General features: G+C 44.8%; 1 protein-coding gene across 6 annotated transcripts in view; it reads right to left on the reverse strand.

The window, feature by feature from the left end:
• TNRC6C (trinucleotide repeat containing adaptor 6C) overlaps positions 1–17,495 on the reverse strand; it is a 351,118-nt gene that overhangs the window by 154,310 nt on the left and 179,313 nt on the right. For all 6 annotated transcript variants that reach the window (XM_033960128.1, XM_033960129.1, XM_033960125.1 and 3 more), the window contains one exon: positions 3,502–6,090. In XM_033960128.1, the coding sequence (XP_033816019.1) occupies positions 3,502–6,090 (2,589 nt within the window). The remainder of the gene's footprint in view (positions 1–3,501; positions 6,091–17,495) is intronic.

Here is a 17,495-nt window from a genome sequence, read left to right on the forward strand (position 1 = left end):
CTTTCTTTCTTTATTTCTCCCTGCCCTCCCAAGCTACCACCATTGGGGAACAGGCCGCCACCGCTGCAATAGGGGAACAGGCCAGCGCCGAGGTCTTAGCTCTCCCTGCTTATCTTTCCCAGTGTGGGGTCGACCAATTCTCATCACCCGACGTCAATTCTGCCATCCGAGAGGAAGTTCCGGGCCAGCCAGGCAGCGATTGGCTGGCCCGGAACTTCCTCTCTGACGTTAGAATTGACGTTGGGTGATGAGAATTGGTCGACTCCACGCTGGGGAAGATAAGCAGGGAGAGCTAAGACCTCGGCGCTGGCCTGTTCCCCGATTGCAGTGGCTTGGGGGACGGCAGTGAGAAGGGAAGGGAAGCAGGTTGGGGACCCCTGCTTTCGGCGAGCTGCGAGCCATTTGCCGACATTCCCTCCAGAGAGATGCAAGTCAATTACAGCAGTCGCGGCCTTACGCGATTGTCCTCTCCACAATCGGAAAACTTGTGAAGTGGAGAGGACAGATCGCGGGCCGCAAAATAGTCCCTGGAGGGCCACATGCGGCACATGAGCTGCGAGTTTGAGACTGCTATCTAGAAGGACAAGGGAAAAAAAAAAGAGATTATAGCATTACCAACTAAAATATAGAGTACATGAGCCAATCAAATGCTTTTTACCAGCAAAAGACTATTCTGCTCCCACAGTGTGCATTACACTGCTTTGCATTATGGTTCCAGCATATGAACTGCAGCTATTTCCTAATTATAATTCTGAATTTCATAAGTCATCTCCTTGAATGTGATCACTTCCCAGCTCTCTTGAGATCTGTCCAACAGTCCGTTACACATCTTTTCTCAATGGCCTTTGCCCTTTTGCTGTCTGGTTATACTTGCTGCACCCTCATCCCCTACACACAGAGAAAAAGAAAAAAAGCCCCCATCTTTGCCTCAGCCCAGAATGCACGGTCTGCACCTTGTTCATCTTCATGCCTGTAACAGCATTGCCTTTACACTGTTTATTTAACATTCACCAGCATTTAATAGCCAACAGCCCTTCTGGTCTCTGGGTGTCAAATTGAAGCAGCCCAGAGAAACTGCCTGGGTAGAGCTTATCTGACTGAACTATACCTTTGGGTTCATAGACAAGTCAGCGAAAGACAAAGACGCGTGCCGACAACTAAGCGCAAGATGGAAGCGCGCGCCGAAGAAAATTACAGTTTTTAGGGGCTCCGATGGGGGGTTTTGTTGGGGAGCCCCCCCCCCCACTTTACTTAATAGAGATCGCGCCAGCGTTGTGCGGGGTTGTAACCCTCCATATTTTAGTGTAAACTTAACTTTTTCCCTAAAAACAGGGAAAAAGTAAAGTTTTCAGTAAAATGTGGGGGGTTACAACCCCCCACAACGCGGCGCGATCTCTATTAAGTAAAGTGGGGGGGCTCCCCAACAAAACTCCCCGTCAGAGCCGTAAAAACAGTAATTTAGTGCGGCGTGCGCCTCCGCGCTGCGCTCAATTGTCTGCGCGCGCTTTTGTCCCGGCGCGCTTTTGACCTGACACCATACCTTTGTGTTGATAAGTATCTGTTTGTTTACAATAAGAGTTGGAAACTTAAGGGGCAATTCTACAAAGGTCGCTCAAATTTGGGCACCAAAATGTTGAGTGTAAATTCTGTGAAAGCATCTGGAGACCCAGATTCCTTTATAAAATACAATGTAAATCAGCTTTTGCATGCCCAACGTTTAGGTGCTACCACATCAAGTAAAAGAAAGGTTAAAGCAAACGTAAAAATTGTATTTAGTGCATAATCTATAGTATATTTTATAAGTTGTGCCTAAGTGTGGAATCCACCCATGCTTCTCCCTCTGTGAACACCCCCTAGTTACATGCTATGCAACGTACATGCTCACATTCTAGCAAACAAATGACACATTCGAGAGCTAAGATTAGAATTAGGGGTTACAAATTCTGAGTCTTCTGGAAAATGCTGAAGCAGTTTAACTTACTGTTAAATACTGTTATTAAAAGGATGTGAAAGCTGTATAGTACCTCAAATATCAATGGAAGTAAAAAAAAAAAAGTTCAACTTTTTCCTGACTTTTTTAGATTAGACTTCCAAACGCATTCTTTTCATTCAAAGACTTGCGAATGGTGCAAAATGTGGCGGTCAGATTAATTTTTAGGTTGAAGAAATACGATCATGTAACACCTTCCTATCGAGTGCTGCATTAGTTGCCGATGGAGGCGCATGTGAAGTTTAAGTTTGGTTGTTTTGTTTTAAGGTTTTATTTGGTTTAGCTCCTAAATACATAACTGAGCTCTTCTCTTTTGCAACCAACAGACATAAGAAAAGCTCACACCTGAATTTTGTTTTTCCGCCAGTTAGAGGATGTAAACTTAAAAATTCATGAATATTTTTTTTCATATCAGGCAGCATCATGGGGCAAAGATCTAGAACAGTGGTCTCAAACTCAAACCCTTTGCGGGGCCACATTTTGGATTTGTAGGCGTGTTTGAGACAGCTGATCTAGAACAATTACTTTTGCTTACTGATACTTATGGGGAATTTAGGAGATATCTAAAAAAATCTGTTTTTGAAGTATTTAGGTAGCTGATTTGTAAAAATTTTATTATGCAATAATCAGATCTTGTTAGGGATTTAGTTATTGACTTTTAACTTTTTCGTTTTATTAAATTTTGTTGTATTTTTAACTATTGTAAACCGCATAGACCTTTACGGCCTTGCGGTATATAAACTGTTATTCTTATTATCATCTTTACATGCCAGAATAACGCCCTGATGTACAAGAATTCCAGAAAATGTCTTTGCAATAGTTCCAGAGTTAATAACTTCAATAGAAGTAATTGCAGTTTAACCTCTATGCTGAGACATAAAATATGCTGCAAGATACTGTTGTGCTGAAAAATATTACCACTCAGTAAAGTATTTGTGTATAATGAACAAATCCAGCAATTATTTGGTACTTTATTTAGTGTTATGGGCCATGAACTAGCTGAAGCTTCACAATATATTTTCAAAGTTGAAAAGCAGTAAAGCAATATCAAAAAGTAAACCAAGCCAAAATAATCTGGAAATCATATAGTAGTCCACAGATTTTATCTTTACAGAAAGTGTTAAATGTATGCTTTTCAAAATCCTGAGGATATAAGCAACCAGGATCAACCAGGATGATTTGACTGCTAATTCGCTAGGAGAGTTGCCTCTTTCTCATTCTCTGGTTTGAACTTTATTTTAACTGAAAAAAAGTCCAAAAACTAACCTCTCCCTTTCCACCATCTTTGCATATCCAATGACACTTAACATACAAGACCAAGCAAATGATATCATTGCAAAAATAGAATAAGTTCCAATCAGATATATATACCTAGAGAACAAAATCCTTTGTAAGATGCCTTAGATATGAGTATCCACTAAATGCCAAAACATGACAAGGACAAAGTACTTCAAGAATGTAACAGAATCACATTTACTACATTTTAAACACATGCAAAAGCATTTTCCTACCTGAACCAAGCAGTGGAGACCGGTTCTGCTGGGCACTTGACTGATGAGATGGCAGAGGTTCAATCATAGCTGTATTAGTGGTGGTGGTGGTGGTGGTTGTGTTGGCTGTGGTACTGCTTTGACTTACAGGGTTATTTCTATCCCACATGTTTACAGTTTTTTTGTTGTAGTTACTTGGGTCACCCCAAGCTGAGGTACCATCATCAATTTCTATCTTGCGGCGAATAGATGGTGGAGAAGGCTCTTCCCAGCCAGTGGGATCATTGCTGCTGCTGTTGATGTCCTTTTGTTTGGCTGGCCCTGAAACTGGCCCTGGCCCACCAGGGCCAGTCCATCCAGACCCCGTCTGTTTAACAGAAGCAGCTCCTCCCCAGCTGTTCACATTGTTATCCTGGGATTTGTTACCCCAGTTTTGCTGAGGGCTAGGTTTTAAAGGTTCCCAACTTGTACCAGGACTAGCCTTGGTGTTTGTGCCATTTCCCCATCCACTGGTCCCAGACCTTGTACTATCATTCCATCCAGATCCTGATCTGGTTTCAAAGTCCCATCCAGAACCATTCTTCTTTCCATCACCCATGTGACCTGGAATGGATGATGAATCTGCCCAGTCTCCACCTCCTGAAGTCCATCCTGGATTTGATTTTTGCCCATCTCCCCAGTTTTGAGATTTAGGCTTATGAGGCTCACCCCAGGTAGGCGATTTGTCCTCCTGATTTGCGGTTCCACTCCAAGTGTGACCGCTTTTGGCAGCAGCAGCATTAACAGCAGTAGAGCTTGCCGAGTCCCCCCATCCCCCTGGGCCATTTGGCGCTTTGTTGTTGTCTCCCCAACCTGTATTTGCTGGAACAGTTGCAGGAGGGGAACTGACCCAACCCGATACTGAAGAGGTATTTGTACTGTTCACAATGGACCCATCATTCTTCCCCCCTGAGTTTGAAGACTGAGCAGTTGCACATCCCCAGGCCTCTGTCCCATTGTCATTCTTTCGATCAGACCTTGAAGATTCTTCAAAGTCCCAAGCAATGTTTTGCTTAACAGGAGTCTGACCCCACCCAGTATTGGATAAGACCCTTGGATCAAGATCTTGCCTAGGCAACTGGACTTGCCCTTGGTCTACCATCCCTATTCCCCCCCTTCCAATGCTTCCTTCATTTTGATTTCCAGCACTGTCATTACTCCCCTCACCCACTGGAGTACTAGATGCTGCAGCTTTGGCCCAAGAGTTCATTTGTTCATTGCCCTGCTGTGTGGCAGGATTCTGGCTGGCAACACTAGAGCTATCCCATCCTGTTGATCCTTTCCCACTGATGTCAATATTGGAATGCTGGTTTTGGAGTTTGCTCCATTCACCATTTACACCATTACTGGTGTTACGGCAGGGATGGCCCCAAGCTCCAGAATGCATACTTCCAATTCCACCTCCACTCCCACCCCTTCCCCATGCCATTACACTGGGACTTGTAGGTGGACCAGAATCCCATGCATTTCCTCCATTTCCTTCTTTTTGCACAGTACTACTGGATCCATTTTGTTTAGCACTTAATGCTGAGTTCACAGTGTCTCCATTCCCCTGACTGAACCCAGAACTGTTATTTCCTGTGGCAGGATTAGATGGGGTCATGCCCCATGCTGAACTACCTATTACTTCACAACTGCTTCCACCAGTTTGAGAGACTGATGACCCATTAGCACCAGGAAGGCTTTGCAAATGGGGCTGGATGATGGCCCCCATACCAACAGCCATCCCCCAGTTTGGCAATCCATTTGCCTGCATTGCATTAATAGGGTTTGGTGAAGAGTTCATAGGGTTAGTGTTATTTGGTCCATCAGTGTTAAGGTTCTGAGGTTGTACGCTGAAAGACACATTCTGAGAAGTGGACGTTTGTAGTTCTGTGCTCTCTTGCGGCAGCAAGTTTGCCCATGCACCTAAGGTGCCAGTTGGGTTCCCATTCTGGTTCCCCATATTCTGACCTATGGCACTGACTGGACTGCAAACACTGGAAGGGTTTCCTCCTCCCACAGTTCCTTCATGTCCAAGTACAGGCCAGGCAGCTGGGTTGGCATTAGGGTTAAGGTTAAGATTAATGCCAGCATTTGAGTTGGAAGTACCCCAGCAGTTTTGACTTCTACCATCTCCAATCATGTTGTCCATCTTTCCATCACCACCATTACTGGAGCAGTGAATTAAACCAGAGTTGGAGCCTGGGGCCACACCCCATACCCTGGCTGTGTTTCCATTAGCATTTGCTCCACCTGCTCCAAGGGCATTCTGGTTAGAAGTGCTTTGGATGAGTGCTCCATTGGCACCATTATTGCCATTAGTTTTCTTTGTATGTCCAGTGAAGTTGCCTTGGGCACTCCCTGTAGCCATGCTACTATTCTCTGAGCCACAGTTGGAGGCAGAGTCAGTGTCTGTTGTACATTCTGAGGCAGATTCAGTCTCAGTTCCTGTAATGGAAGGCCACGCTTCCTTGTCAGTCCTGTCTATTATCACTTTATCCCAGCTGCAGTTGGTATCACTTCTGAAAGTAGCCTGCTGTCCCCAGTGGGAATTTTCATAATGGTCTCCCAATCCACTGTGACTGAGATCTGAAAAACAAAAAGATAAGGAATTGTGAACATTCTATAAAATCAATATTAACTACTAAATATGAGAGCACTGGCACAAATACCTCTGCATCTACAACTGATCTTAAATTACTGCAAACTAGATCACAAAAAATAACTGCTCTGTGCATATTGACTTTACTCTATGATGTCTCTCCCATTATCAAGGGTACCAATATATTCAGAAATAAAACACACACAAATCATAACACTGGAACAAAAAGTGATAAAGAGAACACACATACAAAGTTGACATTTGTCTCTATGCAAAGGAGAATCATACAAATGAACAAAAATTAGTTGTACTTCGTGAATCTGGTCTCATTAAGACCAGATTAATGAGACTGCCAAGATCAGCATGTGACACAAATACATTTCTTAAAATCTTTCCCTTGCAACATACTTCTGCTATACATGATTAACTACCATATATAGGCCCTGTGTTGAGATTTAATGCCATTAAAAATTTCAATAATACATTATACATTTTGGTGGAATACAATATGTCATATATTCAAAATGGAAAGAGCAATAGCAATACAAAGAGGGACATATACTAAATTTATAAAAATATGGGGGCATTTGACAAAATATTATAATGAATAAATAGTAGGATTTATCTTCTTCTCTTCTTCTTTTCAATATCTTCTTTATGACACACATGGAGGGGTGGGTAGTGAAAATAATTTTTACATCATATGCTATAATATGATATACAATATGTAATGAATGATTAAAAAGTACTAGAAGGGTGGGGGGAGGGAGAGGGGATAAAAATATGTTCAGAATATTATGTATTAGATATAAAAGTGATATTGTGTATTCATTAATTGTATTTCAATATTTTGTACACTTTATGAAAAATTTGAAAATGAATAAAAATTATAAAAAAAAAAAAAATAATACATTGACAGTTTTCTTAATTAATGCCATTTCTAGATTCTAAAGGAATTCGCCTTTTTTACCTTCATAATATCCTACTGATTAATAAAGGCTTTTAAGAGGCAAAATTTAAATTCAGTTGGTGACTTGTGCTTCCAGCACCAGGGAAACGATTAAGATGGCATATGCACTTTGAATCCAATTTAAACAGGAGGTGCATTTATTTATAAAGCCAGTAAATAGTACTAGTGCTGCCCGATTCAAGATTCAAATCGATTCACCGATTCACTTTGGGTAATCGATTCAAATCGATAAAGATTTAAAAAAAAAAAAAAAAATCGGCCTCCTGATTCTGTCATTGTCCCTCCCCCCTCTCCCCCTAAAGCAGGAGCAGCAGCGCTGCCTCTTGCTGGCCAGCCGCTGCCGCTCCTGCTTTGGAGTGCGAGGGGGGAGGGTCAGTTGGGAAGTCCTGGTGTTCGGCTTCCCCCTGGCCTCCCGCGCATCCATTTACCTAATTTCAGCAGCGGCGCAGCCTGCAGAGAGGATCGCTAGTGCTAGCGATCTCTGCAAGCTGCCGTAGGCCTTCGGAGCTGTTTTCTCTGCCGCAATCCTGCCTCCTACGTCAGAGGAGGGGTGGGACCTTGGCAAAGGGAAGACAGCTCTGAAGGCCTATGGCAGTTTGCAAAGATCGCTAGCACCAGCGATCCTCTCTACAGGCTGCTCCACTGCTGAAATTAGGTAAGTGGATGCGCGGGAGGTCAGGGGGACCCCGCAGGCCTTCCGGAGGAGTGTATGTGTGCAGTCCTTCGGGGAGGGGTGCAGGCCTTCAAGGGGGGAAAAGGCCTTCAGGGATGGTGGCACAGGCCTTCAGGGGGGACAGGCAGGTCTTTGGTAATCTTCTTTCTGTTAGACCCTGACAGAGTCAATACAATAGGTGTTTTATCACAATCCATAAAACGGGTCTTGCAGAAAATTGCACACTTTTTTCCTCTGCCTCTCCCACATGGCTGGGGAACACAGAGCCCCCTAGAGTTCAATCAAAATCAAACGAATAGCACTGGAGCAAAGCATATGTAGAAAGGGGGCACAGGGAACTTCCCCGCAACACAACAGCATTGCTCTGCAATATATAAGAAAACAATTAAACAGGCAACATGAAAAACAGGCAAAACATGGCAATAACATGGAATCAACCTACTGTATGCAACTTTGCACTAGCTGGAACATTCAGGGCCGGACTGCTGACTGAAAGATACTTAGGCCTGAAAGGAGAAATATCCAAAGCAGAAAAATGCAGGCGATACAGAGAAAGGGCTGTATTGACTCCACGACAAACTAACAGAAAGAAGATTACCAAAGTAAGAAGATCTTTTCCATTCTGTTACGTCCTCTCCAGAGTCAATACAATAGGTGACGTACCAAAGCAATGACAACATCTAGGGTAGGACAGAAGAGCCTGCCCAATACCGAGGCCCCAAAAGTGGCATCAAATTGAGCCGCCACATTCACTCTATAAAACCATGTAAAGGTATGAAGGGATGACCAAGTGGCCGCTTTACAAATTTCGGCCAGATGCATTGCTCGAGACTGCCCACAAAGCAGCAACACCTCTCATCAAGTGCGCTTTGAGAGAAACCAGCGGTTGCTTGCCACAGATGATGTAAATCAACGAAATGGCCATGCAGATCCATTGGCAGTAGAGGCCTTGGATGCAGCCTATCTCATCTGAACTAGCTAGTTAGGACAAACAAATGGTCTGAAAGACAAAAAGCATTGGTCCTTTCCAAGTAGAGGAGTAAGACTCTTCACACAGTCTTCGCAGAATCTGAGCCTTCCACTCTGACCCTGTGGAACAAAAAACAGGCAGACAAACTTCCTGGTTGACTTGAAAATCCAAAACCACCTTCGGAAGAAAGGAGGGAACTGTGTGGAGGGAAACCCCCTCCTCCATGAACCGGAGGGAAGGCTCTCTGCAAGAGAGCCTATAGCTCCGAAAAGCACAGTTACTTACAGTAACAGGTGTTATCCAGGGACAGCAGGCAGATATTCTCGCTACCCTACCGCCTCCCCGAGGTTGGCTTCTTAGCTGGTTATATGAACTGGAGACCACGAGGAGGGGATGCGCCCTCTAGTGGAGCAGGAAGGCACGCATGCATGGTGCAGCACAGCAAACTTGAATCTTCAATCAAGTTTGCTTGAAAAGCTGTCCGCATCGGGGCTCGGTAGATGATGTCACCCACATGTGAGAATATCTGCCTGCTGTCCCTGGATAACACCTGTTACGGTAACTGTGCTTTATCCCAGGACAATCAGGCAGCATATTCTCACATGTGGGTGACGTCATCTACGGAGCCCCGACACGGACAGCTTTTCAAGCAAACTTGATTGAAGATTCAAGTTTGCTGTACTGCACCACGCATGCGTGCCTTCCTGCTCCACTAGAGGGCGCATCCCCTCCTCGTGGTCTCCAGTTCGTTTGTTTCCGTGGAGCCAAGAAGTCCTGTCTTTTTGGCTTCTGCCCAACAACGTGCCTTCTAGCACCGCGGCTTTCTTATTTTTTCGATCGGAGAGTCGCTGTGCGTGTGTTTGTTGTTATTTCGATTAAGTTCTTCGATTCGCGATCTTTTTGGCTCCCGGGGGCTCCCGGGTTGTCGCGCAAGGTCGAGGCCGGTTGCAGATGGGCCAGCGCAGCGGAGAGCTCCGACGAGATCATCGCCTGGAGCATATCCTGGAAAACCGGCACGGGCATCATCGAGGGCATGTCGGGTGCCATAGTGCACTCCACCGAGGGCAACCTCGATACAGAGTATTCCCTTGTGGCGGAAGCACGACCCGAGGGTTTAGAGGACTTCGCCGAAGCAACGGGCAGGGAACCCCCACTAGGCCCGGCCGGCATCCCCGAGGAAGGCTTCTTCGCGGGAGTAGAATCTGTGAGAGGAAGAGGAGACTTACCTGGAGCCGAGGCCTTGGACAACGTCGAAGACTTCGGGCCTGGGTCCCGAGGCGGGGCCGAGGCCGGGGCCGAAGCTGAGGCCGAGGTCTGGTCGACCGCAAAAAGATCCGCCATACGGGCCCTACGTCGACAAAGAGCCCGGTGCTGAAACGTAGCACACCGGGGGCAGGACTCGGTCGGATGATCAGCCCCCAAACACAGAATGCACCAGCGATGCGGGTCAGTGATAGAAAGAAGACGCTCGCACCGGGTGCACTTTTTAAACCCGGTCAAGGGCCGGGACATAAGCAAAAACTGGCCGCAGCCAACGAGGCCACGACAACCCGGGAGCCCCCGGGCAGCCAAAAAGATCGCGAATCGAAGAACTTGATCGAAATAACAACAAACGCGCACAGCGACTCTCCGATCAAAAAAATAAGAAAGCTGCGGTGCTAGAAGGCACATTGTTGGGCAGAAGCCAAAAAGACAAGACTTCTTGGCTCTGCGGAAACAAACAACTGGAGACCACGAGGAGGGGATGCGCCCTCTAGTGGAGCAGGAAGGCACGCATGCGTGGTGCAGCACAGCAAACTTGAATCTTCAATCAAGTTTGCTTGAAAAGCTGTCCGCGTCGGGGCTCCGTAGATGACGTCACCCACATGTGAGAGAATATGCTGCCTGCTTGTCCTGGGATAATATGCCTTGCTGAAACAAATCACCACGAGGAAAACTGTCTTGACCATAATGTCTAGAGGGAATGCATCCTAAAGTGGCAAGCCCTTTCTGCACAACATTAAGATTCCACCTAGGGAAAGGCTGTCGCAGGGGTGGTCGTAAGCGAAGAATCCCAATGAAAAATCTAATCACATCTGGAGGTGACATAAGCGAACTGGAACCGCTACATGCTTTAAAATAGGAAAGGCCAGCCACCTGTACCTTGAGGGAGGCCACTGTCAAGACTTTTTCCAGACTAACTTGGAGGAAAGCAAGAACTAGAGAGAGTTGCACAGGGACAGAAATCAAGCCTGTCCCCGCCCATCCTCGGTGGAATTGAATCCATCCCCACAAGTAATTGAATATGTGTCCGCCCGTCCTTATAAACTTCAGAAGTAGTTCTTTCATTTAATTATGCTATTGAATTAAAGGCTCTAGTAGAGACCCATTTAAAAATAAGCAAAGACACTATTAATTTGGAAATATTAATTGGGAAGAATACATACTTTGTAAACAGGTCTTTGCCAGAGCCTCTAATGTAAATATAAAATACAAATACTCCAGCTGATAAGGACCCCAAAGCTATGTCAGCTGAGGACTTCCTCTGCAGGTGGCCGGGGGTACCTTTTGCCAAGCTCAGCAGGCAGCAGTAGCGTCCCTGAGTCACAGATGCTTTCACCTCAGTGGCTCAGGGATGCTGCCAGCGATTGCTGCACTCGGTGGATAGGTGTTCTGGCAGTTTTTGGAGGAGGTCCTCAGTTGGCAGTGCTTGGGAATCCCCACCAGTCCAGCAAGGGTCAGAAAGTAATTCAGCACTGGAGAAATAAAACCAAAAATGCATTTCTTTTTCTTTTGAACACAATACAAAGATATCTGCTATATACATTTCTCAAAGCTAACATATTTCAGTCAATAAATTCCTCTGAAGACTTATTTTTCCGTCAAGCTGGTCCTAGTTTTTCTTTTTTCTCTGTTTTCCCGTCTTCTTCAAATTCTTTTCTTGCTGACCATTGGTTCCTCCTACCATGGTCCAGCATTTCTTCCTCTCCTTCCCTTCCTCCCACTGTACAGCATCCTTCCTCCCTTCTGTCCTGGATAAATCACCCTCTTTTTCTCCTCCCCACTCCTGCACAGCATTTCTTTTTCTCTCCACCACCCTCATGTGCAACATGTCTTCCCCCTCTCTCTGTCCAACATCTCTTTCTCTCATTCCCTCTCTTGCTGCAAAGAGAGCTGGGAAAGAGAGAGGGATCCAGAGTGCATATCTCCCATCCCCTCTACTGCCACATCCAACATTTTTCCCCCTCTCATCCCCCAGACCATGTGCAGCATCTTTCTTCCTTGCCCACCAACCCCATGCCCAATATTTCTCCTTGTATCACCCCTCTCAAGCACCATGTCACATATCTCCCTACATTAACTCCACCACTATGTCCAACATTCCTCCCTCTTGCATCCCTTTCAATTTGTCCCACTGATCCCTCTCCACTACATTTCTCCCTCTCATCTTCCTCTTCCCTATGCACCTGTACCTCACTCCTCTCCCTCCCTATTACCAAAAATTCTCCTTTCTTCCATTCCCCATGTACACCATCTCTTTCCCTCTCACTGACTCACGCCCAACAATTCTCCCTTTCAATTCCTTCACCTCAGTATCTCTATCCCTTCCTCCTTCCATCCTATGTCCCAAGTTTGTGCCCCCTTCAACTCTCACTTCTGTGTCTCAAGCTCATGCCCCTCCCTCCTTCTGTGTCCAAACGCGTTCCCTCCCTTCTGTGTCCCAGGTTTGTGCCACCCCTCATATCCCAACAAGCTCTCTTTTACTCTAAGTTCACATGCCCCCTCTCTCTCTCCCTTCCTTGGTCCAACACACATGCACTCACTCCCTCCTTTTCTGACCCCTCCCGCAAAACTGTACAGGAACCGTCCAGGTCAGTTGCTTCCTTCCTGCCTTCCAACCGCACTTTTTCTGACCTGAAACCTTCCCTCCAACATCAGCTCTGACATCGGAGGGAAGGCTTCTAGGTCGGCTATGGGTGGCATGCTGGGAATGCTGCATACTGCTTTGAAGAGGAGCAAGTGTGGATGGAGGGCAGGAAAAGGAAATCTAACGTGCCATTTAAATGTTGAACCGTTTAAGGCTTGTTTGAGCTCTACTAGAGTAAAATTTATGAATGCTTCATTACAGAAACAACAGTATAAGTTTTTGCTCCATATGTATCTCTCTCCTCGCAGGGCATTTCTGGCTACTTTTGGTGCCTCTGAAGTCTGCCCCAAATGTACACAGTCTGCTGCCTCCCTGGGACATATGTTTTGTGCATGCCCTCAGATTTATTCCTTTTGGCAGGTCATTATTTCTGCCGTGTCCTGCTACTGGACCTGTTTACCTGGTGTTCTTCACCTCTTCTGCTTTTTGAACATTACCATATAATGCCTCCTCGACCTGGGGGTGTACAAGACTTTCTTCATTGAGTCACTGTCCTGGGTATGCGCTGTATTCTGCAACATTGGATCTCTGCCGATTTACTGACTGTGGCTCAATGGCGTTCTCTGATGATCATGCAAGCTGCTATGGAACGGACATTGACAGGGATGACGCTTCACTACAATATGGGAACCTTTTTGGAATACACTAACACCTATGGCACGTAGTCATCTCTTGAATTTATGAGGTACACTGTAGGCTTTTGTTAGACTATTACCGTATTTTCACGCATATAACGCGCATACGTGTATAACACGCATACGCGTATAGCGCGCGGGAACAAAGCATTTCTGTAAAAAAATTTCTATATAGCACGCACACGCGTATACCACGCATGCTGCTAAAACCTCCTCCCGCCACCCCCGCTTACTCCCTCTTCTGGCCTGCGAACCGGCATCCTCCCCCCCACTCGCGTCACCCCCCCTCCCCCGCGATCCTACATCCCCCCAGCACCGCAAAGACATCGCTTACCCGATTGGGCACCAGCACCAATGCACAGGACGTGCCAGTGCCAGTGCCTGAAGATCCTCCCTCGCCTGGGTTGGGCGGTGCGAGGGAGATCCTCCCTCTTCCCTGTGCTGGGCTGGTCTGGGCTTTGAGCATTTGCGCATGCTCAAAGCCTTCTGGTCTCGCTCTCTCCGAGATTCTGAATCTGAGAATCTCAGAGAGAGCGAGACCAGAAGGCTTTGAGCATGCGCAAATGCTCAGAGCCCAGACCAGCCCAGCACAGGGAAGAGGGAGGATCTCCCTCGCACTGCCCAGCCCAGCCCAGGCAAGGGAGGATCTTCGGGCACTGGCACGTCCTGTGCATTGGTGCTGGTGCCGGTGCCCAATCAGGTAAGCGATGTCTTTGCGGTGCTGGGGGGGGATGTAGGATCGCGGGGGAGGGGGGTGACGTGAGTGGGGGGGAGGATGCCGGTTCGCAGGGGGGATGCCGGATCGCAATGAAAAAAAAAAAATTGTATAACGCGCTCACACATACAACGCGCATGGTTATGCTCGGTTTGTAAAATCATGTATAACGTGCGCGTTATATGCATGAAAATACGGTAGTCTGAATTTCTGCAGTATGTGGTGCTCCCCTGGAACGGGAGGGAGGGGTTGGGAGGGCACAGGGGGGGAGGTAAGGGTATTGTGGGGCACATTGTTTCTTAAAATACCAGTTCTATTTTTATTGTTTATATGGTTAGGGCTCAGTTCATTCATTATTGCGGTACATGGTTGTCTTGTTGATTTGACCTGACTGTTCTTGTGAATTTTTTTGTAATGGAACTGAATAAAGATAACTTAAAAAAAAAATGATAAAGATAGCAATATAGTTTTTCCCATCATTTATCAAAGATAGATTTAGTGAAATGCAAATGTTGCATCAATGAACTATAAATTGCCTACCTACTACTACTATTACTACCATTACAACCTTATCCTGAATTGACAGGTTCAATTAGTAAGCATATGTGTTAATCAAAATAAAGTTTGGGGATCAAGGGCAAAAAGATTTAAAAGGAAAGTATTTGGGTGGGGGGTTGGGGACAGCCAATGCATATCAACCGCATTACTTATTTTATAAGCATCACACCAGATAGAGTTAATGTTGTTGTTTATAAACAAATGTTGCAGACATTCATAGATACTTTAAGACAGCCCTGAAACTGCAATCATTTTATAAAAAGGTTTGCATAAAGCCACAACATTCATATGAAATTCCAATTTGTAATAAAAGATTTTCCTTTTTCTTTTAAAATCAACCTTGCACTGGGCACCATGTAATACCCCCCTCCCCCGATTGTTCTTTCTGCCTACCACCATTCCCCTGCTATCTCAAGGCTTATTGCATACACAGCTTGTTTAGTAAGTCAAAAGCTATAAGACTATGCAGAGCAGTTCAATCTCGGTATAAATCCAAAGAAAACATTGCTCCTGAAAAAAGATAATCCCATTTAAATATCTTTCTGCAGGCACTAAAATATAATTTCACTGAAATCTCATACACCTAGGGAGGAGGTGGAGGAAGAGAAAGGGCTAAGATGATCTGTTTTCATTACCATTGGAGATTCTTTCTTATGCAAAATCACTAACCTAAAAATAGCAATTACGGTAGATAAATTTACTTTTTGTTCTCAGTACAGAATATCTTTAGAAAGCAGCTCTGTCAGGACGCCATTTTATCAAACCTGAACCGAAGCCAAAAAGCTTACATTTTAAGTGTTGTGCTCAGTCAATGGAACATTATGTAATAAATTGATTCAACAGAAACCGATCATATTCACCAGATCTTCTTTGCTCCAAAAAGGGGCTGATGGGTAATGAAATACCTGAAGGAAGGTGTCGCCCAACCATCTTAGGAAATGCTACATTGCGTTCAGAGCTGTCTCCATGCATCTATGTTCGCCTGAGCTGTTGGCTTCAATATGTCAGCTGTGTACAGTGAGAGCCTTATCCTGTATAGCTGCCAAGAAAATTTCTCTGTGCAAGCATACGCTCAGACAATCAGCAAGCTCTGTCAGGCCTTAGCTTTGGAAATGTCCTTTCCATACAGGGAGACCCCATTTCTAGTCCTTCCTCTCCCTTAACACTGGATTAAGAAGAGCCTTAAAAATTTTTTTTAAAGCACTGATTATCCTGATTATCCTAATTGCAGTTGACATTAAACCAGTCTTTTTCTTTTTAAATTCTTTCTACAGACACAAATGTTTTCACTTGGGACCCAGTTACAAATTAGCAACGTATCTGTCTTCTTTTTTTTTCCTGAATTTTGAAAGTCAGCCAAAGAAACCAGGGCACACTGATGATTGGCTGCATACGAATAAACTCATCTTCCTCATATTCTTTTTACTCATATTCTCTTTCATTATTTTTAAAAACAATCACAAACAAGGTCATGCCAACGCTAGCTCAAATTCAGAACGAGGTCCATATGTGAATTGGATAGTTGCCAAATCCTTAATTACTTCCCTCCCTCTATCTGAAAAAGATCTGAGTAGCAAACACCAGTGCATATGAATCAAGGCTTCAATTGTTCATAAACATATAAAGCAACTGACACAAACAATACATCAGACTGTTGTTTCTCACTCTGGCATACAAAGGGAAGGAATCCATTAACCATTAGCTGGCTGGAGTGCTATATTCAACTAAAGAAATACAGTCATGGATTGTAAGCAAAGAAAGTAATACAATAGCTAATCTGGAGCTAAATTAACAATACTGGTTTGAATTTCCCATTTTTATATTTTATTTTTACAAAACTGTTTCATATCCATGGATCATATACAATTGCTTAAGATCTTAACAGAGAATATAAAATCATAAAAATAAGCTATGTTGAACAACTAAATCAAGGTCTATCAACAAAATCATCTTGCTCCGACACTGACCAGTCTAGATCATAAGGGGAAAGGGAAATGGAATCTGATATACCACCTTTCTGTGGTTACAATCAAAGTGGTTTACAAATGTAGCTAAGAGGTCCCAAAAATTAGATCAAATTTCTTGTAGGTCAAAGGATAAGCAATGGTTTTCCAAAGCCTACCTGATTAATACTTTTTTTTAATGTACGCTTCCTTCCAAGAATTTGTCCAAACCTTTAGAGCTCCATTATGTTTGCTGCCTTTAACCATGCTTTCTAGCAACAGATTTTGCAGCTTAATTATAGCATGGGAAAAAAAAATACTTTCTATAATTTGCTTTCTAATTTGCTGATTAGTTTCATGGAATGCCTTCTGGTTTGAGGGATTCTGTAACTATTCAACTCTACTCCTAATCTTAGAAATTTATATCATATTCTTTCTGTGCCATCTTTCCCAAACCACTACAATATGCATTTTTTTTTCTCCATGCAGTATTCTCCCTAGGGCCTTTCAGCCGGACGGTCTGCCCGGGTAATTTAGATGAACGCCCAGCTAAATTCTGCTGTCGCCACTGCTGCGCAACATCAGGGTGGTATGGAAGGGTGGTGGAGGGAGAGAAAGGGGGCAGATGCTGATGGAATTGGTGTGCAGGGAAAGGAGAGAGAGACATAAGGGGGAAGGATATTGGATGGAATTGGGTTGGAGGGAAAGAAAAGGGGCAGATGCTGATGGAAGTGGGGGGAAGGGAGAGGAGAGAGTAAAATGCCAGACCATGGGGGTGTGGGAGAGGGAAGGGAAGAAGATGGATGCCAGAATAACAGGGGTGAAGGGAGAGATGGAAGGGGAATACAAGGCGAGAAGATGCCAAATAGAAGGGGCAGAGAGAGGGTAGACAGTGGATGAAAGGAAGAGAGTGTCAAGACTATGAGGAAAGCAGAAACCAGAGAAGACAATGTAGAAAAAAATTATATTTATTTATTTTTTTGCTTTAGGGGAGATGCGTCGCTGTTTCTGTGGTGTTGCA

Source organism: Geotrypetes seraphini, chromosome 10, assembly GCF_902459505.1.
Source record: "Geotrypetes seraphini chromosome 10, aGeoSer1.1, whole genome shotgun sequence".
NCBI classification, from domain to species: Eukaryota; Metazoa; Chordata; class Amphibia; order Gymnophiona; family Dermophiidae; genus Geotrypetes; species Geotrypetes seraphini.